This window comes from Aythya ferina, assembly GCF_964211825.1.
Source record: "Aythya ferina genome assembly, chromosome: 20".
In the NCBI taxonomy this organism is placed as follows: Eukaryota; Metazoa; Chordata; class Aves; order Anseriformes; family Anatidae; genus Aythya; species Aythya ferina.
This window is the reverse complement of record NC_140318.1, coordinates 9,225,550-9,242,052: the sequence shown is the minus strand read 5'-3', so window position 1 is coordinate 9,242,052 and position 16,503 is coordinate 9,225,550. Positions and strand designations below refer to the sequence as shown.

At 65.6% G+C, this 16,503-nt stretch overlaps 1 protein-coding gene across 2 annotated transcripts in view; it reads left to right on the top strand.

The window, feature by feature from the left end:
- Positions 1 to 2,771: 2,771 nt before the first annotated feature.
- Positions 2,772 to 16,503, top strand: part of LOC311421915 (syntaxin-binding protein 1) — a 17,888-nt gene continuing 4,156 nt past the window's right edge. The window contains exons 1-16 of one of the 2 annotated variants that reach the window (XM_084494361.1): positions 2,772 to 2,830; positions 10,854 to 10,903; positions 11,052 to 11,133; positions 11,619 to 11,695; positions 11,869 to 11,947; positions 12,256 to 12,359; positions 13,046 to 13,194; positions 13,303 to 13,387; positions 13,494 to 13,624; positions 13,889 to 13,996; positions 14,116 to 14,176; positions 14,452 to 14,517; positions 14,697 to 14,777; positions 14,893 to 15,031; positions 15,234 to 15,343; positions 15,469 to 15,570. In XM_084494361.1, coding sequence (XP_084350487.1) covers positions 2,794 to 2,830; positions 10,854 to 10,903; positions 11,052 to 11,133; positions 11,619 to 11,695; positions 11,869 to 11,947; positions 12,256 to 12,359; positions 13,046 to 13,194; positions 13,303 to 13,387; positions 13,494 to 13,624; positions 13,889 to 13,996; positions 14,116 to 14,176; positions 14,452 to 14,517; positions 14,697 to 14,777; positions 14,893 to 15,031; positions 15,234 to 15,343; positions 15,469 to 15,570 — 1,461 coding nt within the window. In that variant the 5' untranslated portion in view covers positions 2,772 to 2,793. The remainder of the gene's footprint in view (positions 2,831 to 10,853; positions 10,904 to 11,051; positions 11,134 to 11,618; positions 11,696 to 11,868; positions 11,948 to 12,255; positions 12,360 to 13,045; positions 13,195 to 13,302; positions 13,388 to 13,493; positions 13,625 to 13,888; positions 13,997 to 14,115; positions 14,177 to 14,451; positions 14,518 to 14,696; positions 14,778 to 14,892; positions 15,032 to 15,233; positions 15,344 to 15,468; positions 15,571 to 16,503) is intronic. The other variant, XM_084494360.1, reaches the window with a different exon arrangement.

The following is a 16,503-nucleotide window of genomic DNA, read 5'->3' as shown; positions in this document are numbered from 1 at the left end:
GGGGCTACTGCGGCCCGGCCGGGGCTGGAGGAGGGCGCTGGAGGCTGCTGTGGATCACCAGTCCCCTCTGCTGGTCGGCACTGGGATAACTGGTGGCCGGCAGCCAGCACAGGCAGGGGGCTGGGGAAGGGCCGGTGGAGCTGGGGAACAACCATGGGGATGGGGATGGGGAGGGGGCATGGACACCAGTATGGGAATGGGCACCGCCAGGAACGTGGGTATGGGGCATGGGGATGGGAATGGGGCATGGGAACCATGCGGAGGCACAGGACATGGCCATGGGGATGGGAATGGGGCAGGGACACCAGTATGGGACTGGGGTGTGGGAATGGGCAGCACCAGGAACACGGCTACGGGACCTGAGGATGGGAATGGGGCATGGGCACAGGGCACAGGGCACGGGACATGGCACGGGGCACAGAAAGCACCATCCCTGCCCCTCCAGCTGCCTGCAGGCTGCTGCGGGAACCCCATTAGGGGTGGGGGCCCTGCCGGCTTCCCCACAGAGCCCACGCTGGAGGCACCAGGCACTGGGCACGGTGAACACGAGCACGACGTTGCCAGCCCGATGGAGACCGGGCGGTGACAGCGGCGAAGCCCCAGGCACAAAGGCCGGGTGCTGCCTGCACCCAGAGCACCCCGCTGCCACCCTGGGGACCCCACCTGCTGCTGGCCCCGCTCGGTGTCCCGAGGGCTGGGGGACACAGGGGTGCACAGCCCCTACAACCTGCCCCTTTGGGACCCACCAGCGAGGGGTGGGAGGGCAGGATGCAGAGCCAGAGGCGCTCTCCTGGCTCTGTGGGGTTGCTGAGAGCTGCAACCCACCCCACTCGTACCCAAATCCCACCTCGTCCCTGGTGCCTGCTCCCAGAAAGTCGTGCTGGAAAGGGAAATGCAGGCCCAGGGGCGCTGGAGCTGTGACCGTGCAGTCACACGGCTGTCCCCAAGGGGCCCCGGTGGGGAGGGAAGCGACGGGTGAAGCTGTGCCCTCTCCGTCCCTGCAGCCACCCTCCTTGGGGCATGCTCCAGCCCCTGGGCGAGTCCTTTGGCTGGGAGCTGGTGGCTGTAAGGTGGGACGGGAAGCTGTAAGGTGGGAAGCCATCCAGCATTTTGGCTCCCCTTTACCCATTTATGTCTGCCTCCAGTGCCACCGAGGTGGGGACAGCTTCCCCTTTTCACGGCCTCCGGAGCAGGCAGCAGCCGTTTGTGGGGGAAGCTTTGGGGTTTCAGCCAAGGCGACGGGGCACCAGCGCCACGAAATGGCTCCTGTAGGGCAGGATCCCTGCCCTGGGGCGTTTTGGGTGCCACGGCACAGCCTCCGGTCCCAAACCCAGAGGCTCCTGTTGATTTTCTGAGCTCAGCAAGTGCCGCTGCCTGCTTATTGAATTTTTTTCTGCCAGCAGCGCTGGAAGCCAGGGAAGCACACGGCTGTGGGGCGCCGGGTGTCCCCGGGGGCAGGGCCAGGGCCGGCTGGGACACGTGCCGTGATTTTGCCTTCAGCCTGATGATGCTCGGCCTGCCCGGGAAGGCTGACGGGGCGATGGGAAGGCAATATAAATACCTCGCTCGTAAATAGCAGCCTGGTATTTATAGCTCGTGGCTGGCACCGAGTCCAGCAGCTCTGACAAACCAAACTCCGGCTTATTTTTAACAAAAAGAGCGGCGCTGGGAGCCCAGGATCGATGGAGACGTCCACCCGGGGTGGCTGGGGGAGTCAGGATGGGCTTCCCATCCCCTTGCATTTCCCCGAGGTCCCCATTTCCCCCATTTCCCCCATTTCCCCCATTTCCCCCCCAAAGCACCAAAACGTGCCGGGAACCCGGCGTGGCACAGCTCGGCCATCCCACAGCATCCCGATAAATGCAGTGGGAATAAAGGGGAAATCGAGCCCAAGCTGGCTGTGTGACCCCACAGCAAACACCCGGCCACGCACCCGCACCCATGGGGGGGCCCTCAGGAGCTCTCCAAGCCCCCTCCCCACCCCTTTGCCCTTTACACCCCCTTACACCCTGCCCATGCGGGGGGGAGCTCCCAAATCCGGCCCCAGGAGCCAGCACAAGGCTGCCGCAGCCCCCCTGGATCCCCTTGCCCCCCACCCCGAGGAAATGCCCCCCCCAGCAGCACCCAGCCTTGCCCCCCCCCCCATTTACATCCCCCAGTGCGCAGGGGCTGTGCCCATCCCCAGCGCCCCCATCCCCTGCACCCCGCGGGGGGGGGGGGGGCGGAGATTTTGCTGCTAAATGAACCCAAAACAGGCTGGGAAATGGGGTGTGTGTGTGGGGGGGGCACATTTCCCACCGCCCCACCGACCCCGGGGTGTGGGGAGAAGGGAGATTTGGGTGGGGGGGGCAGGACAGAAATATGGCAAAATATAGCAAAAAATGGGAAAAAAATGGCAAAATCCGGCAAAATATTGCGAAATGGGGTGCGGGGCTGGGGGCGCAGCGATGGGAGGGGGGGGGAGATGCTGGGGGGGGGGCGGTCTCTGCGGTGGGGGGCGGGGAGGGGGGGCGGGGAGTCGTGACGTCTGTGCCCCCCCCCCTCCCGTCCCGCCCCCTGCGCGCAGTCAGCTGAGCCCCGCCGCGGCCACCACCGGAGCCCGGTGTCCCCCCCCCCCACCTTGTCCCCGGTGTCGCCCCCCCCCCAAAAAATCCCTCACCCCCCCCCTTCTGCATCCTCGCTGCCACCCGCAGCGGCTGTCCGGCTGTTTGTCCGGCCCCCCCCCCCCCCCCGACACCTCGTTTCTTTGCGCGCCCCCCCCCCTGCTTGGCACGACCCCCCCCCCCCGGCACCATGGCCCCCATCGGACTCAAGGCTGTGGTCGGAGAAAGTAAGAGCCCGGCCGCGCATCGCTGGGGGGGGGGGGATGAAAATTGAGTCGGGGGGGGGTGGGGAGAGAATAAAATAAAGGGGAGGGGGGGGGAAAACGCCGGGCTCCGGGCGGGGGGGGGCATCCCGAGGGGAAATGCCCCCGGGGGGGGGATGCTGCGGATGCGCCAAACGGAGCCTGGGGGGGGGCTCTTGGGGGACAACGGGCAGGGAGGGGGGACAGCGAGGGGGGGTGTCCCCCCTCCGGGTTTTATTTTAATTTTTATTTTTTGGGGGTGTTTTGGAGCTGTTGGGCTTTTTCTGCATTGCTGAAGGGCGGCGCGGGGAGGGGGGGGGAGCGGTAAAAAAAAATAATAATAATAAATAAATGGCGGGGGGGGGGGGGAAGGAGGAAGCGGGAGGCGCCGGAGCCTTTTCCCCGGATCTGAACGGGCGGGAGGCGATCGGGGCGCGGGCAGCAAAACCCAAAAGGCCCCCAAATGGCACGGGGGGGGCACCGAGGATGGGGGGGGGACATTAAACGGGGGGTCCACGGGGGGTGTCCGTGCCCAGCGCCGCGCCAGGCCGTGCGCCCGCCGCTTTGTCTGCGCCAAACCCCTCCCCGGGGGGGCTCCCGAATGCGCCCAGAAACATTTTTTCCCCTCGCCCCTCATCCCGGGGAGGGGGTGACCCCCCCCCAGCCCCGATCAGCCCCCCCCCGGGACCCCATGGCCGGGGATTTCGGTGCCCTCCGGCTCGCTATTTTTGGCCGGCGCTGCGGGGCGGAACGGAGGAGCCGCGGCTCCGCTTCCTCCTTCCCCTCCTGCCGCAAGCCGAGCAGCTCCTCAACGGCCTCTGGCCTCGGGGGGGGGCCGAAAAACCCCAGGCTGCAGGAGGGGGGGGGGAAATGTTCGTGCGACCCTCCCCCGCTGCGAAAATCTGTGCGTAAAAATAAGGAGACGGGAGCGAAAAGGGCAGGGACCGGGGGGAAACTTCCCCCGGGCTCCCCGCAGCCTTTTTGGCCCCCCCCCCGCGCCCATCTTGCGGGACCGATATCCGTAGCAAGGGCTGGTTTGGGTGGTTTTTTGGTGTTTTTTTTTTTTTTTTGGGGGGGGTGGGGAGGGAGGGGGGGGGCAATGGGAGAAATCCCCGTGGCCGCGATGGCTCCGGCTGCGGAGGCAGCGAACCCCTCCCGCAGCGGCGCAGATGGTGCGGCCGGGGCTGGTGGTGTGATCGGGTGGGTGGTGATGGAGGGGGGGGGACACCCCCCGGGTTGATGCCCCCCCCTCGGATGGATGGATTGATGGCCCCGCTTTGTTCCCAGCCGGCACCTGCCCGGGGGGGGGCTGCGCAAGTCGTGTGTCCCCCCCCCCTCCCCAACCCGCCCTGGGGTGCTGCATTAAGGGGGGGCGTTAGGGAGGGGGGGTCAGAGCCGAGCGGGTTGGGAAATGAAATGGAAAATGCAGGAAAATGCCCCCCCCCCCGCCCGGTTCTCTGCTGCAGGATGGGCTCTGGGAGGGGGGGGGGCTTTGCTGGGTGTCATCCTGGGGGGCTGGACCCCCCCCTCCACCTGAGCAGGAGGTTGGGGAGAGAAAGGGGCAGCCCCCAGCCCATAGGTGGGGGGGGGGACACGGATCCTGCACCCCCCCAGCAGGGCCCCAGGACCTTGCCCTCGGCGAAGAGGGGACAGAGTGGCAGCGCTGCGTGTCCCCTGCCCCTTGTTTGCATCATTGTCACGGGCTGGGGGCCATCACGGCTGTGCACACACAGGCTCGAGCCAGCATCGTGGAAATCTGGCCGGATCCATCCCTTTGGGGTTTGGTTGCCCAAAAATAAGGGGATCCGGGCTGGGGAAGGTGAGGGGCAGCGGGGCGCCAGCCCCACAGCCTGCGGAGCGTGGGTGGCTGGAAGGAGAGGGCAGGGCTCTGCGTGCGGGCAAAATGCTGCATAGGATGGAGGGATGGGGCCCCTGCAGGAGCACTTGGGGGGGTCCAGCCCATCCCCAACCTGGGGCTGGGGGCTCCCGAGGCTGCTGCAGGAGGCTCCGGGTCTCATTGGGGCCGTTCCTGCTTTGTGGGGCTGCTCCCCGCTGCCAGGAGCCGCAGGGTACCCAGAGCTCCCCCTCCCCACTGCGGCTCTCCCCCACTGCACCAGGGCAGCAATTCCCGAGGGGCACCCGCAGAGGGGGGAGATGCTCACCGGGGAGGGCAGGAGGGCTGAGCCTGTGCCCTGGGGCTGACCCGAGGGCAGGATCCCTCTGCGGGCATCCTCGGAGGAGGGAAGGAGGGAGGGAGGAGGGATGGATGGAGGGATGGAGGGATGCTGCGCGCCGCCACGGCCCCACCTCCAGAGCTGCATTCCGCCCTGGCTTCCCTCCAGGCCAGGATTATTCCTCTGACCAGCTGGTGCTGGAGCAGGACGAGCTCTGGGGGCCCCCAGGGAGCTGGGAGCGGGTGGGCAGGGTGTCGCAGGTGCCCCAGGCACCCGTTGTCACCCCCCAGCCGGGCTGTCCCTGCGCCTCCCCGCATCCAGCAGCGATGGCCGCATCCATACCAGGATCTGTTCTCCTCTGGGGCCGGTCCTCCCAGTGTCTTCGGGTTCCAGCTGGAAAAATCTCACCCCATTGTGGCAGCTGGGGCCCACCCCTGAGGCTCCCAACCCCAAATCTTCACCTGACCCCCCCCAGGTGGACGTTCCTCCTGTCCCTGGCTACGTGCTGCCCCCCAGGGCCACCCTGCCCCAGGGCACAGCATCCTCACGGCAGCTCCCTCCCTCCAGCCCACACTAAAATCCCCCCTGGACCCCCACCGCCGAGGCCGTGCCACGTCACCCGGTGTCCCCGTCCCTCCCTGCGGGGAGGTGACAGCCCAGGGAGCGGGTGCACGCCGAGCGGGGTGGCACGGGCAGGGCAGGGCAGGGCTGCGGGCTCGCTGCCAGCCTCAGGGCACGGCCGGGGCCCCCGGGGACCTGCGGAGCTGGTGCGTGACTCACCCGGGTGGCTGGGGGCACCTCGTGCTGCCAGCACCTTGCTGAGGGCACGGGAGGATTTTGGGGCCAACCACAGGATGCTCCGAGTCCATCTCGGGGTGCTTGGCTTGTGTACTGCGCCAGAGCCAGCTCCGGGCAGGTCCCTGCCACGCACAAGAGGAGGAAGAGGAGGTGATGAAGGGCACGGGACCAGGCCAACGCGGTGGGGACATGGCATGGGTGCACGGCGCGTCCTCCTCATCCTGATCCCTGCATGGGGCAGAGCTTCCAGCCCTGCCATCAGCTCGGCGTGCCCCAACCCCACAGCCAGGAGCAGACCCCACAGCTCCCACGAGAGCGGGCGCTTGGCAAAGCCCCTGCTGGGGTTTTTGCGTTTGTCCTCGTGGGATCGTTTTGTTTTGCCTCCAGCATCAGCTCCAAGTTGGGTCATGGCTCAAAAATTTAGCAATTTTAGCCTCCAGACCATGGTCTACACCTTAGCCTGAAAAATATCGTCCCTATGTCACCGTGAGTGATAACCGATCGCTTCGGCAGGGCTGCCTCCACCCACCGATGTCTGCGCGTGCAAGAAAGCAGAAAAAAAGCCACCACCAGGCCTAGAAATTTCCCCTCTTAATAAATAAATAAATAAATAAGGTCTGGGCCCAATTCCCTGGCACCTCTGAGGATTTTTCCCGGGAGAAACTCCCCCCAAAACCCAGGCATTGAGGAAGAGGCTCGGCACCGCGCGGCCGTCAGCAGACGCTGCGCCCACCAGCTCGCCGCGCGGGGAGGAGCCCGGGGCTCCTGCCTCTTGGAGGGAGAAAATAAATCAGGGTGGAGGCACCGCGACCTGGGGGCTTCCACACAACCACACAGAGACACGCGGGTGGGCACGCACGGGTACGGCCTTGGTGGAGCCCACGGGATGGGGAGATGTGCCACCGGGGCACCGCCTGGAGCTGGACCCGTGCACCCCGGGGGTTGGCGTTTTGCTCCCTCTTGGTCAACGCGGAGGAGAACCAGGGCAGAAAGTCCTTGTGTGTGTGGACGAGTGGCACCTACCCCGGGATGCGGTGGCCCTGCGTGTCCCGTCCTGCCTCAGGAAAGCTCCTGGCTCCTGCAGCCACTGGCAGCCGGGTGCGGCACATCGCAGCACCTCCTCGAGGGTGGGAACGCCTGGGGGACGAGAACAAGCACAGGGAAGGGCGATGCCTTCAGAAGGGACCTGCTGTGGGCTGTGCCCTGCTGAGCACCCAGCAGGAGAAGCTCTGCCCGACTCCCAGGTCCTCGTGCAGACACGAAGAACCCATGTCAAGAGCGGTCCCGCAGTGAAAATCCTTATGAATTTTACCGGTTTTTGATTTTTTGATCGTGCCTTTCATCTTCCTCATGTCCTTCTGGCCGTGCCCCCAAAGTCCTGAGCCGTTCTCCAGGTCTCTGCCCTGCCCCTGTCGAGGCCGTGCAGGTGGTTTTGGCTCCCATAACTGCAATTCTTCTCTGTGCCCCAACGGGCTGATGGCCTCCTCGCCACCCTCTGATCCTATTTGATCGGGGACCGCCTGGGGACAGGACGCTGGCACCTGTGTGTCCCCAGCTGGTGATGTTTTGGATGTAAGTGCACGGTCTGCTACATCGGAGCGTGGTTCTGCCTAGGTAACGTTGGCACTGCCTTCCCCAATTAGTTAACGAACCAGCAAAAGGCAGTTGCCAGGCCAACCCGAAGACAAACACGCTCGTCTCAAGGATGCGTCGTGACAGCTCCGCGAGGGAGGTGGGTCTGGAGCAAACCTCACCGTGGGCCTCTGTGGTCCAGTTCCCTGGCAGCTCCAGGACTCTGGGTCCCAAACGGAGTGCACAGGAGGAGGGTGAAGGGACTGAGCTGTGCCCGTGGCAAGGAGGAGCCCATGGTTGGGGTCCTGTAGGACCGCGGGACCTGGTCTCCTGCCGCCCCTCACGTCACTCCACCCCGCACCACGCCAGGACAAGGTGTGCTGCACATGAGGACCAGGAACATGGTGGCAGAGGAGCATTTCTGAGCAGCAGGAGTTTGGTTTCATAATTTCTGCGTTAGGGAAGGGCTTGGCCATTGCTGCCGAACACCTCTGGGTGCAGAAACCCCATCCTGGTGCTCCAGCACCTGGTGCTGGCTGGGACCCGGCTCTGCTGCTTCCACTGCAGGTGGGCTTTGGGGCTGCTCGCTGGGCTCCGGGCTCTTTCCGAAGCCTAACAACAGGCTTGGGGCACCCCAGAAGAGTCCATCCCCGCCCAGCCTGAATTGGTCACAGCTTTTTCAGCACCTTTTCCCCCAGGAGCAGAGGTGTGGGGTCGGTCCCCGAGGCAGGCGGGGCAGCCCCGTGTCGGTAACACCGCTAAGCCTCTTGCAGCACTGGATGGGCGCGAGTCCTACTAGGCCACCGTGTCACCGGCCTCTGGCCCTGGCTGAAGGCGATGTGCTGGGACACCCTCCTGCCACCGTCACCCCAGGAGGAGCCCTGCCGAGCGAGGGGGTGGCCGGGGAGGTGGCGGCTCTGGTGCGCCACACGAGGTGTCCCGGTGGCACGCTTAGGACCACGTTACTGGAGGTCCTCCGTTTGAGGTGGGGCTGCCTTGCCCATGGTGTTGGTGTCTTCTCTGCGTCGGAGGAGAAGCCCCGAGCTGTCTGTGCTGTCCGTTCTCAGCAGGAATCGTGATTAAAATCTTCCAGCCTGAAGGGAGTGAGCAACGTCCGAGTGGTGGAGGCGCTGGGTGGGTTGGATACACACACGAATCCCCCCCCGAAACCTGGGCTGCCTCCAAGATGAAAAGCTCGGCTGCGAGCGTCACCGGCTGACGTTAGAGCCCCAAAGCTCTGGCTGAGACCATCTGAGGGCACGGGCGGCAGCATCCGACCTGCTGTCGTGTGGACGTGAGAGCATCTCTGCCCAGGAGGGGCCAGGCTTGCCTCGAGGCGCCAGGAGCAGGGGAGCTGCTGTTTCCCCTCTTGCCGAGTGCCGAATTGCCTCAAGGATGCCTTTGCATGGCTCATCCTCGACAGCTCGTCCTCACTGGCATCCCCTCTCCCTTGCAACCTCTCCGGTTTTGCTCCACGGACAAACAGCTGCGGGGCCAACAGCAACTGAGGCACCCGAGGCTCCTTCCCCGCAGCCCTCGGTGCAGGACGCTCGCTCCCAGCCTCCTTCCTTCTTGTTCCCAGCCTCCTTCCTTCCTTCCTCTCCCTGCCCCGGAGCACCACGCTGCTGCAGGGGCAGGATTTCTGCCTGGCTGCCCGGATCCAGGAGCTGAGCCCTGTCCCCACCGGCAGCACCTCGGTGCTCCCATCACGGCTTTTTCCCCGCGGTGTCGGGCGCAGGGTGTCCTGCAAACAGCACCAAACAGCACCGTTATCCATGGGGCCTCGAGCAGGGGAAACAGCCAAAGATGAGGAATGAAAAGAGGGAAGGAGCCTCTGGCAGGAGCCGGCAATGTTTGTCACCAGGCGCTGGCTGCTCGAAGCTGAGTGAATGCAGCCCTGGTTGGGGACGTGGTCTGGGGGCTGCGGGGGGTCCCCGGCACCAGCAGAGAAGCAGGGGACACCGTGGGGGCCCTCTCTGCTGCACCCTGCCCACGGCAAAGCAAAATTCCCCATTGAGGCCTTGCTTTTTTGCTGCTTGGGTGCCCCGGGTGTGGGTGCACCACGGGGTTTGGGGGCGGCCCCACTGTTCCCAGTTCCCACTGTTCCCAACGCCGCCTGTTCCCAGTTACCCCCCCGTGGCCTGCAGGTGCCCCGCACCCAAGGGAGAAGCTACGGGATGAGAGCAAGGCCGGGCAGCACCCCAAGGTCACGGCCAGCAGCTTTTGGGGCTCCCCCAGGGACACCTAACGGGGAAGGAGCCTGTGTGCGCCAACAGCAGGAACCTCCGAGTTCTGCAGCGGGTTTTACACCACTGCCAGCCCTGTGCCCCTGCAGCTTCACAGCACGTGGCAGGGCAGGGAAGTGAACCCAAATGCAGCATCACCCCAACACGGACATTTATAGGGCTGGCAGCTCCCCAGGCAGTCCCTTCCGTGTGCCTCCCTCAAGCCCTGTCCTGGAATGAGGCAGATTCAGGTCCCCAGCTGCCCCATATAAACCTGCGTCGAGCTCTGCCCGCGGGACCGGCACCCCTGGGGGTGCTGCCATGGGGGAGGCTCCCCAGGACGAGGCTGGCAGGGGGGCACCCACACCAACTGCCCCCCCACACCTCCACATTATGTAATTCGGAAACATTTCCTTATGGGGTTTTAATTGGGGCTTTAATTGGGTACCCCCATCCCTGTCCTGGGGACCAGGGGCTTTGAGCAGAGCCCCCCAGGAGGGCAGCAGGGATGTGGCACGGCAGCGCATGGACGCAGACCCTTCCCCAGGCCCGGCCAGGCAGCCCACCAGCCCTGTACTTCATTTTCCAGGGACAAAGGGGACCTTTGGGGCTTGCCCCCCGATCCCAGCACGGATCCCGGGGTGCCTGCGCCCAGGGAACGGGCAGGGGGTGGCCTGGCTGAGGGGACAGCGCGGGGACACCAACCCCGGCTGGTTGTGTAAGCGGGGCAGGGCCGGGTGTGAGATGAGCTTCTGGGGGATTACAAGGAGCAGGCTGAGGCCGCCTGGGGCTTGTTGCTAAAAGGAGCCCTTAAAGCTGCTGTTGTTTTCCTGGCGCTTCGGATTAGGGCCGAGGCGTGTGGGGTGGCCCCCGGGGACCCCCACGTCCCTCTGCCATCTGGGGCGCGCTTTTGGGTCCCGCTCCCTGCTCCCCGCAGGGTGGGCTCAGCTCCTGCGCTCAGCCCCGTGTGGGTTTTTGGGGGCCACCACTTGTGCCAGGTCCCCAAAACACCCCTGCCACCCCAAAAGGAGCCCTACTGAGCGAGTGGCTGCGCTCAGCCATCCCAGGATGGCAGTTTTGGGACCCCCAGGAGGGGTGCAGTGGGGCTGGCACGGCCCCATAAGCAATGGGGGGGTTCCAGCGCCCCCAGCACAGCTCCCCCGCTGCAGGTGGGCACCCTGGGGTGCTGCGGGGAGGTTTGGGGTCCTCACGCCGCCCCCTGCTCCCTGTCTTTTGCAGAGATCATGCACGATGTGATCCGCAAGGTGAAGAAGAAGGGAGAATGGAAGGTGAGCAGTGGGGCTGGAGGAGGAGGAGGAGGAGGAGGATGAAGCTGGGAAGGGGTCGGAGTGGGCTGGGAGCCCCAGGGCACCGTCGGGGTGCAGGGCAGGGCTTCTCCCCGCTGCCCCGTCCCCAGCTGGTGTCCGCTGTCCCCAGGTGCTGGTGGTGGACCAGCTCAGCATGCGCATGCTGTCCTCCTGCTGCAAAATGACCGACATCATGACGGAGGGCATCACCAGTGAGTACAGCGCCGCGCACAGCTCCCGCACAGCTTGCTGCAGGAAGGGCAGGCACCCCCCTGGCACCCAGCCCCCCATCTCCATCCTGTGCCCGGTGCCTTTGAGTCCCTCCCAGCCCGTGGGGGCCGAGCCCCTCGCCTCCTGGCAGTGCCTGCGGCGCTCAGAGAGGAGAAGGAAAGCACTGGCGGTGCCTCGGGAGGTGCTGGGTGTTGGGGGCTTGTCCCCGGGGTACCACCACGTCCCAAGGCAGAGCATCACCCCCAAGTGTCCCCCTGCAGCCCGGGGGCACGAGGATGGACCAAAGCAGCCACAGCACAGCAGCACGCACACAAATCCATCGCCCCCCTCCCCGAGACCTTTCCAAGCACCCAAGTGTCTCCCACAGGGTGACACAGGGCTGGGGTGGGCTGGGGACAGCCCCAACTGCCACACGGGTGGGGGTGAGTGGCCAGGGAGATGTTTGACCCCCGTGTTTCCCCCCCAGTCGTGGAAGACATCAACAAGCGCCGGGAGCCGCTGCCCAGCCTGGAGGCCGTGTACCTCATCACGCCCTCCGAGAAGGTGAGCAGGGGCTGGGGGCAGGAGGAGGAGGAGGATCTGCACCCATGGGAGCACCCTTGGCATGGGTCATGGTGCCAAGCCTGCGGGGTGCAGTGTGGGGGGCTTTGGGTTCTGCAATGTGGGGCCGCCCTGCCCTGCCCTGCCCAGCCCAGCTGCTCGCGTGTCTCTTGCAGTCCATCCACTCCCTCATCAACGACTTCAAGGACCCCCCCACCTCCAAGTACAGAGCTGCCCACGTCTTCTTCACTGACTGTGAGTACTGCAGGGGACAGGGCAAGGAGCTGAGAGCAGGGGGTGCCCGCGGGGAGCTGCGGGACGGGGCTGGGACGTGGCCACGGGCGGGTTTGTGCGTGCCAAAAGTGGGATCCGGGCTCCTCGCCCCCAGGCACTGCAGGCAGCATCCCCCCATCACAAAACGCATCCTGCAAACCAAGAGAAGGGAACGATTCCACTAAAACATGCACAGAAAGGCGGGTGGGAGGGATGCCTGGGCAGAGCAGGACCACGGGAGCTTGGCCACCATGCCCTGAGCGCAGCCTCCTCCTCTCCCTCCCCTCCAGCCTGCCCCGACGCCCTCTTCAACGAGCTGGTGAAATCCCGAGCTGCCAAGGTCATCAAGACCCTGACCGAGATCAACATCGCCTTCCTGCCCTCCGAGTCCCAGGTGGGTCTGGGCTGGGGTGTCCCGGGGGACGGGGCAGAGGGGGTGCTCCGGGTCCCTCCCCGGCCCAGCAGGGTTTGCGTAAGAGCCGCAGACCCCACGAGCCCTCTCCCCGCGCTGCTCCCAGCACCCTGTCTCCTCCGATTACCTCTCAGGGCTGATCGGCTGCGGGGATTTGGCACCTTGGCCCCGTGCCCGTGCTGTCAGGCTCTGCCCCCCCGGCACAGCACCACCCGGGGGCACCAGGCGGCCAGCCCCCTGCCGCAGGGACAAGGGGAACGGGGAGGAATGGGTGGCAGCAGATTTTGGAGGAGACCATGGTGAGGGCAGGTGGAAGATGAGCTCCTAGGGACCCCGTGCAGGGCAGAACTGGCTTTGGTTTTACTGTCCCTGCTCCTCCTCGCCTCCCTGGTTCCCTGCCTGGGCGCAGGCAATGCTGTGCGCAGGGGCTGGGCGAGCTCCTGGGGGCTCTGCGTGTGCCCAGGGGCTGCACCAAGGAGCAGGGGCTGGGGAGGGGCTCAGGGCACGGTGGTGGCGGCCGAAACCCCAAAGGACACCCCAAACATTGCCAAACCTGCAGCCAGGACCCGGCACCTGCCTGGGTTTGGGTTGGGTTCCCCAACCCGCCAGGGCTGCTCGATGCCCCTGCGTCCCAGCCCCACTAAGCACCCTCCCGCTGCGCTCCCCAGGTCTACTCCCTGGATTCGGCCGACTCCTTCCAGAGCTTTTACAGCCCCCACAAGGCCCAGATGAAGAACCCGATCCTGGAGCGGCTGGCGGAGCAGATCGCCACGCTGTGCGCCACGCTGAAGGAGTACCCGGCCGTGCGGTACCGCGGGTGAGGACGGGGGGAGGCGGCACAGAGGGGCACGCGGGGGCACCCGGGGGCTCACCAAATTCCCCGGGGAGAGGGGAAAAGGACCATTCCCTCCTCCTCCTTGCGCAGGGACTACAAAGACAACGCCATGCTGGCGCAGCTCATCCAGGACAAGCTGGATGCCTACAAGGCTGACGACCCCACCATGGGCGAGGTGAGCAGGGGGAGGCACGGGGGGGGGCATCTCAGGGGGCACCCCCTGATGGGTGGTGGCAGCGGGGACCTGGGGACCGCTGCTGACGGCTCCGGTGGCTCGGCAGGGCCCGGACAAGGCTCGCTCCCAGCTCCTCATCCTGGACCGTGGCTTCGACCCCGCTTCCCCGGTGCTGCACGAGCTGACCTTCCAGGCCATGAGCTACGACCTGCTGCCCATCGAGAACGACGTCTACAAGTGAGTGCCACCCCCGTGCTCACCCACCCCCAGCCGCAGCCTGGCGGGCGTGATGTTGGCCCAGCACGGGGCTGATGCAAAAGCCTTTTCTAAACCCCCTCCCAACCTATAAATGGGTACAAGGTGGTGGGAATTAAATCAAACTGAAATAACCTCGCCCCATCACTGGCAGAGCCCAGAGCAGCCCCCACCTGCCCCATGTCCCCCCCCGAGCCACGTGTGACCGCGCGCCCTGTCCCCTCCCCGCTCCTGCCCTCTTCCCAGGTACGAGACGAGCGGCATCGGGGAAGCCCGGGTTAAGGAGGTTCTCCTGGACGAGGACGACGACCTCTGGGTGTCCCTTCGCCACAAGCACATCGCGGAGGTGTCCCAGTGAGTGTCCCCGGGGTGCCTCGCTGCTGCCCCTGCCCCGCGTGGGTGCATTTGGGCACCCAGCGGCCCCTCGGGTCGGTCCCTCTGTGCTGACGGCTGCGCCCTCCTCCTGTCCCCAGGGAGGTGACCCGGTCCCTGAAGGAGTTTTCGTCGAGCAAGAGGATGAACACAGGCGATAAGGTGACACCTCCGGGCGAGCGCAGGCACCCAAGGGCCAGGATACAGCAAAGCCTCACGGGGACACCTGCAGGGGGTCCCTGATGGGCAGGGGGGAGCCGTGGGGCACTGACCCCACACCTGGGGCTGAGGGAATGGGGAAGGTGCCCTTGGAGGGGCACCAGGGTCCCCCCGGCATGGGGTGCACGCGTGTCCCACCAAACCCCAACAGAGGGGGAGGTTTGGGCAGGGTCCTGGCCCCAGGTCCCCCGGGGTGACCTCGTCCCCTTCCCTCGCAGACCACCATGAGAGACCTGTCCCAGATGCTGAAGAAGATGCCGCAGTACCAGAAGGAGCTCAGCAAGGTAAAGCAGGGGAAAGGTCCGAGCAGGGCCACTGGTGCTGGGCCTCACGGGGAGCACCCAAAGGTGGCTTTCCCAGTGGGAAGGTGGCTCCGGGCTGGGGCTGGCAGCTTTGGGGTGGTGGCACGGGGACCTTGGTGTGCTCCAGCCCTGCAAGGGTGTCCCTGCGCGTCTCTCCCCAGTACTCCACTCACCTGCACCTGGCCGAGGACTGCATGAAGCACTACCAGGGCACAGTGGACAAGCTCTGCAGAGTTGAACAGGTACCAGCACCCCCACACACCCCCTGTAACCCCATGGGATGGCTGGGGACAGCGGCTCCTGCCCAGCAGCCCAGAGCCACCACCGAGTGGTGACGAGCGTGCCCGTGCTCCGCAGGACCTGGCCATGGGCACCGATGCTGAAGGAGAGAAGATCAAGGACCCCATGAGGGCCATCGTCCCCATCCTGCTGGATGGGAATGTCAGCACCTACGACAAGATCCGCATCATCTTGCTGTACATCTTCCTGAAGAATGGTGAGGAGGAGAGCGGGGCAGGGGGAGAAGGGAGACGGGCAGCTCCGGGAGCATTGGGCCAGCAAAAGCTGGGTGGAAAAGCTCAGCCCTGTGTGACTGCCACCCAGCCGGGTGTCCTGAGGTGACGCTGAGGGGCCGTGTCCCCACTCGCAGGCATTCCTCAGGAGGTCCCATTTTCCCAAATCTCCCCATTTCTCTGCAGGTATCACCGAGGAGAACCTGAACAAGCTGATCCAGCACGCCCAGATCCCAGCAGAGGACAGCGAGATCATCACCAACATGGCCCACCTCGGGGTGCCCATCATCACAGACGTGAGTGTCCACCTCCCGCCCCCCCCTCAGCCCCCGGGAAGGCCCCCACCCTGCTCGTGTCCCTCGGGACGTCCCCGTTGGGGTGGCCCTCCCGTGGCTCAGGGTGTCCCCGTCCTCGTGCCCAGTCCACCCTGCGCCGCCGGAGCAAGCCGGAGCGGAAGGAGCGGATCAGCGAGCAGACCTACCAGCTCTCCCGATGGACCCCCGTCATTAAGGACATCATGGAGGTGAGACAGCGACGGCGGGGATGGGGGGGACAGCAGGGACCTCAGCACCACCGGGCAGGGACCTGTGGGGCGCCGGGGGCTGCTGGCACATCTCCCCAGTGCACCCTCTGCACCGCTCACAGCCCCGTGGTGCCACACAGGCAGTGGCTGTGGGGGTTTCTTTGCGATTGCTCCAAGGTAGGGGGGGATTTGGGAAGCTTTCCTGGCCCCCATGTGCACACCGGGCTGTGGGGGGGTTGAGCAGCCCCCAGAGCACCGTGTCCTGAGCATCCCCACAGTACAAAGCCCAGCCCTGCGCTCGGTTACCGCAGCTGCCTTCATTTCCAAAAGCACGCAGCCTCGCTCCTGCCTTCCTCCCCCCAGCTCTGTGCAAACTTTCCTGCCCCGTTTTGCACCTGGGGCACCCTGGAGCTGATCCCCGAGCTCTGTGGGGGCTGCAGAGCGCAGCCAGGTCCCAGCAAGCAGCTCGCAGGTGACGTTCACCCCCCAGCTGTGGTCACCGAGCACAAAGCAGCAGCTTCCTTACCTTACCCAGGGCTGGGTCCCCCAGCTGGGATGCTTGGAGATCAGCTCCAGCCCTTGAGGCTCTCAGAAAAACAAAATGAGGAAGGGCCCGGCCTCCTTTCCCCACCTTGGGAGGCACCTCGAGGTCAGGGTGAGCCTCAGCCTGCGCTGCCCATGCCCCGCAGCAGAGGCACCACCTTCCCCCTCCCAGCTGCACCGAATTTCAGCAGCTCAACCACATCCTCCCCCAAAGCCACCCAATGCAACTGTATGCAAATATATGCAAATGAACAACGCGTAATTGAATTGATAGGGCTTTGCCTGGTGTCTGTGCCCTGGGGGCTGCACCCTGCTGGGGGTTTGGGAACAGGGCGAGGGAGGAGCGGGGACGCGGGTGTCGGGCAGCGCCCGGCTGCTCACTGAGGCTGT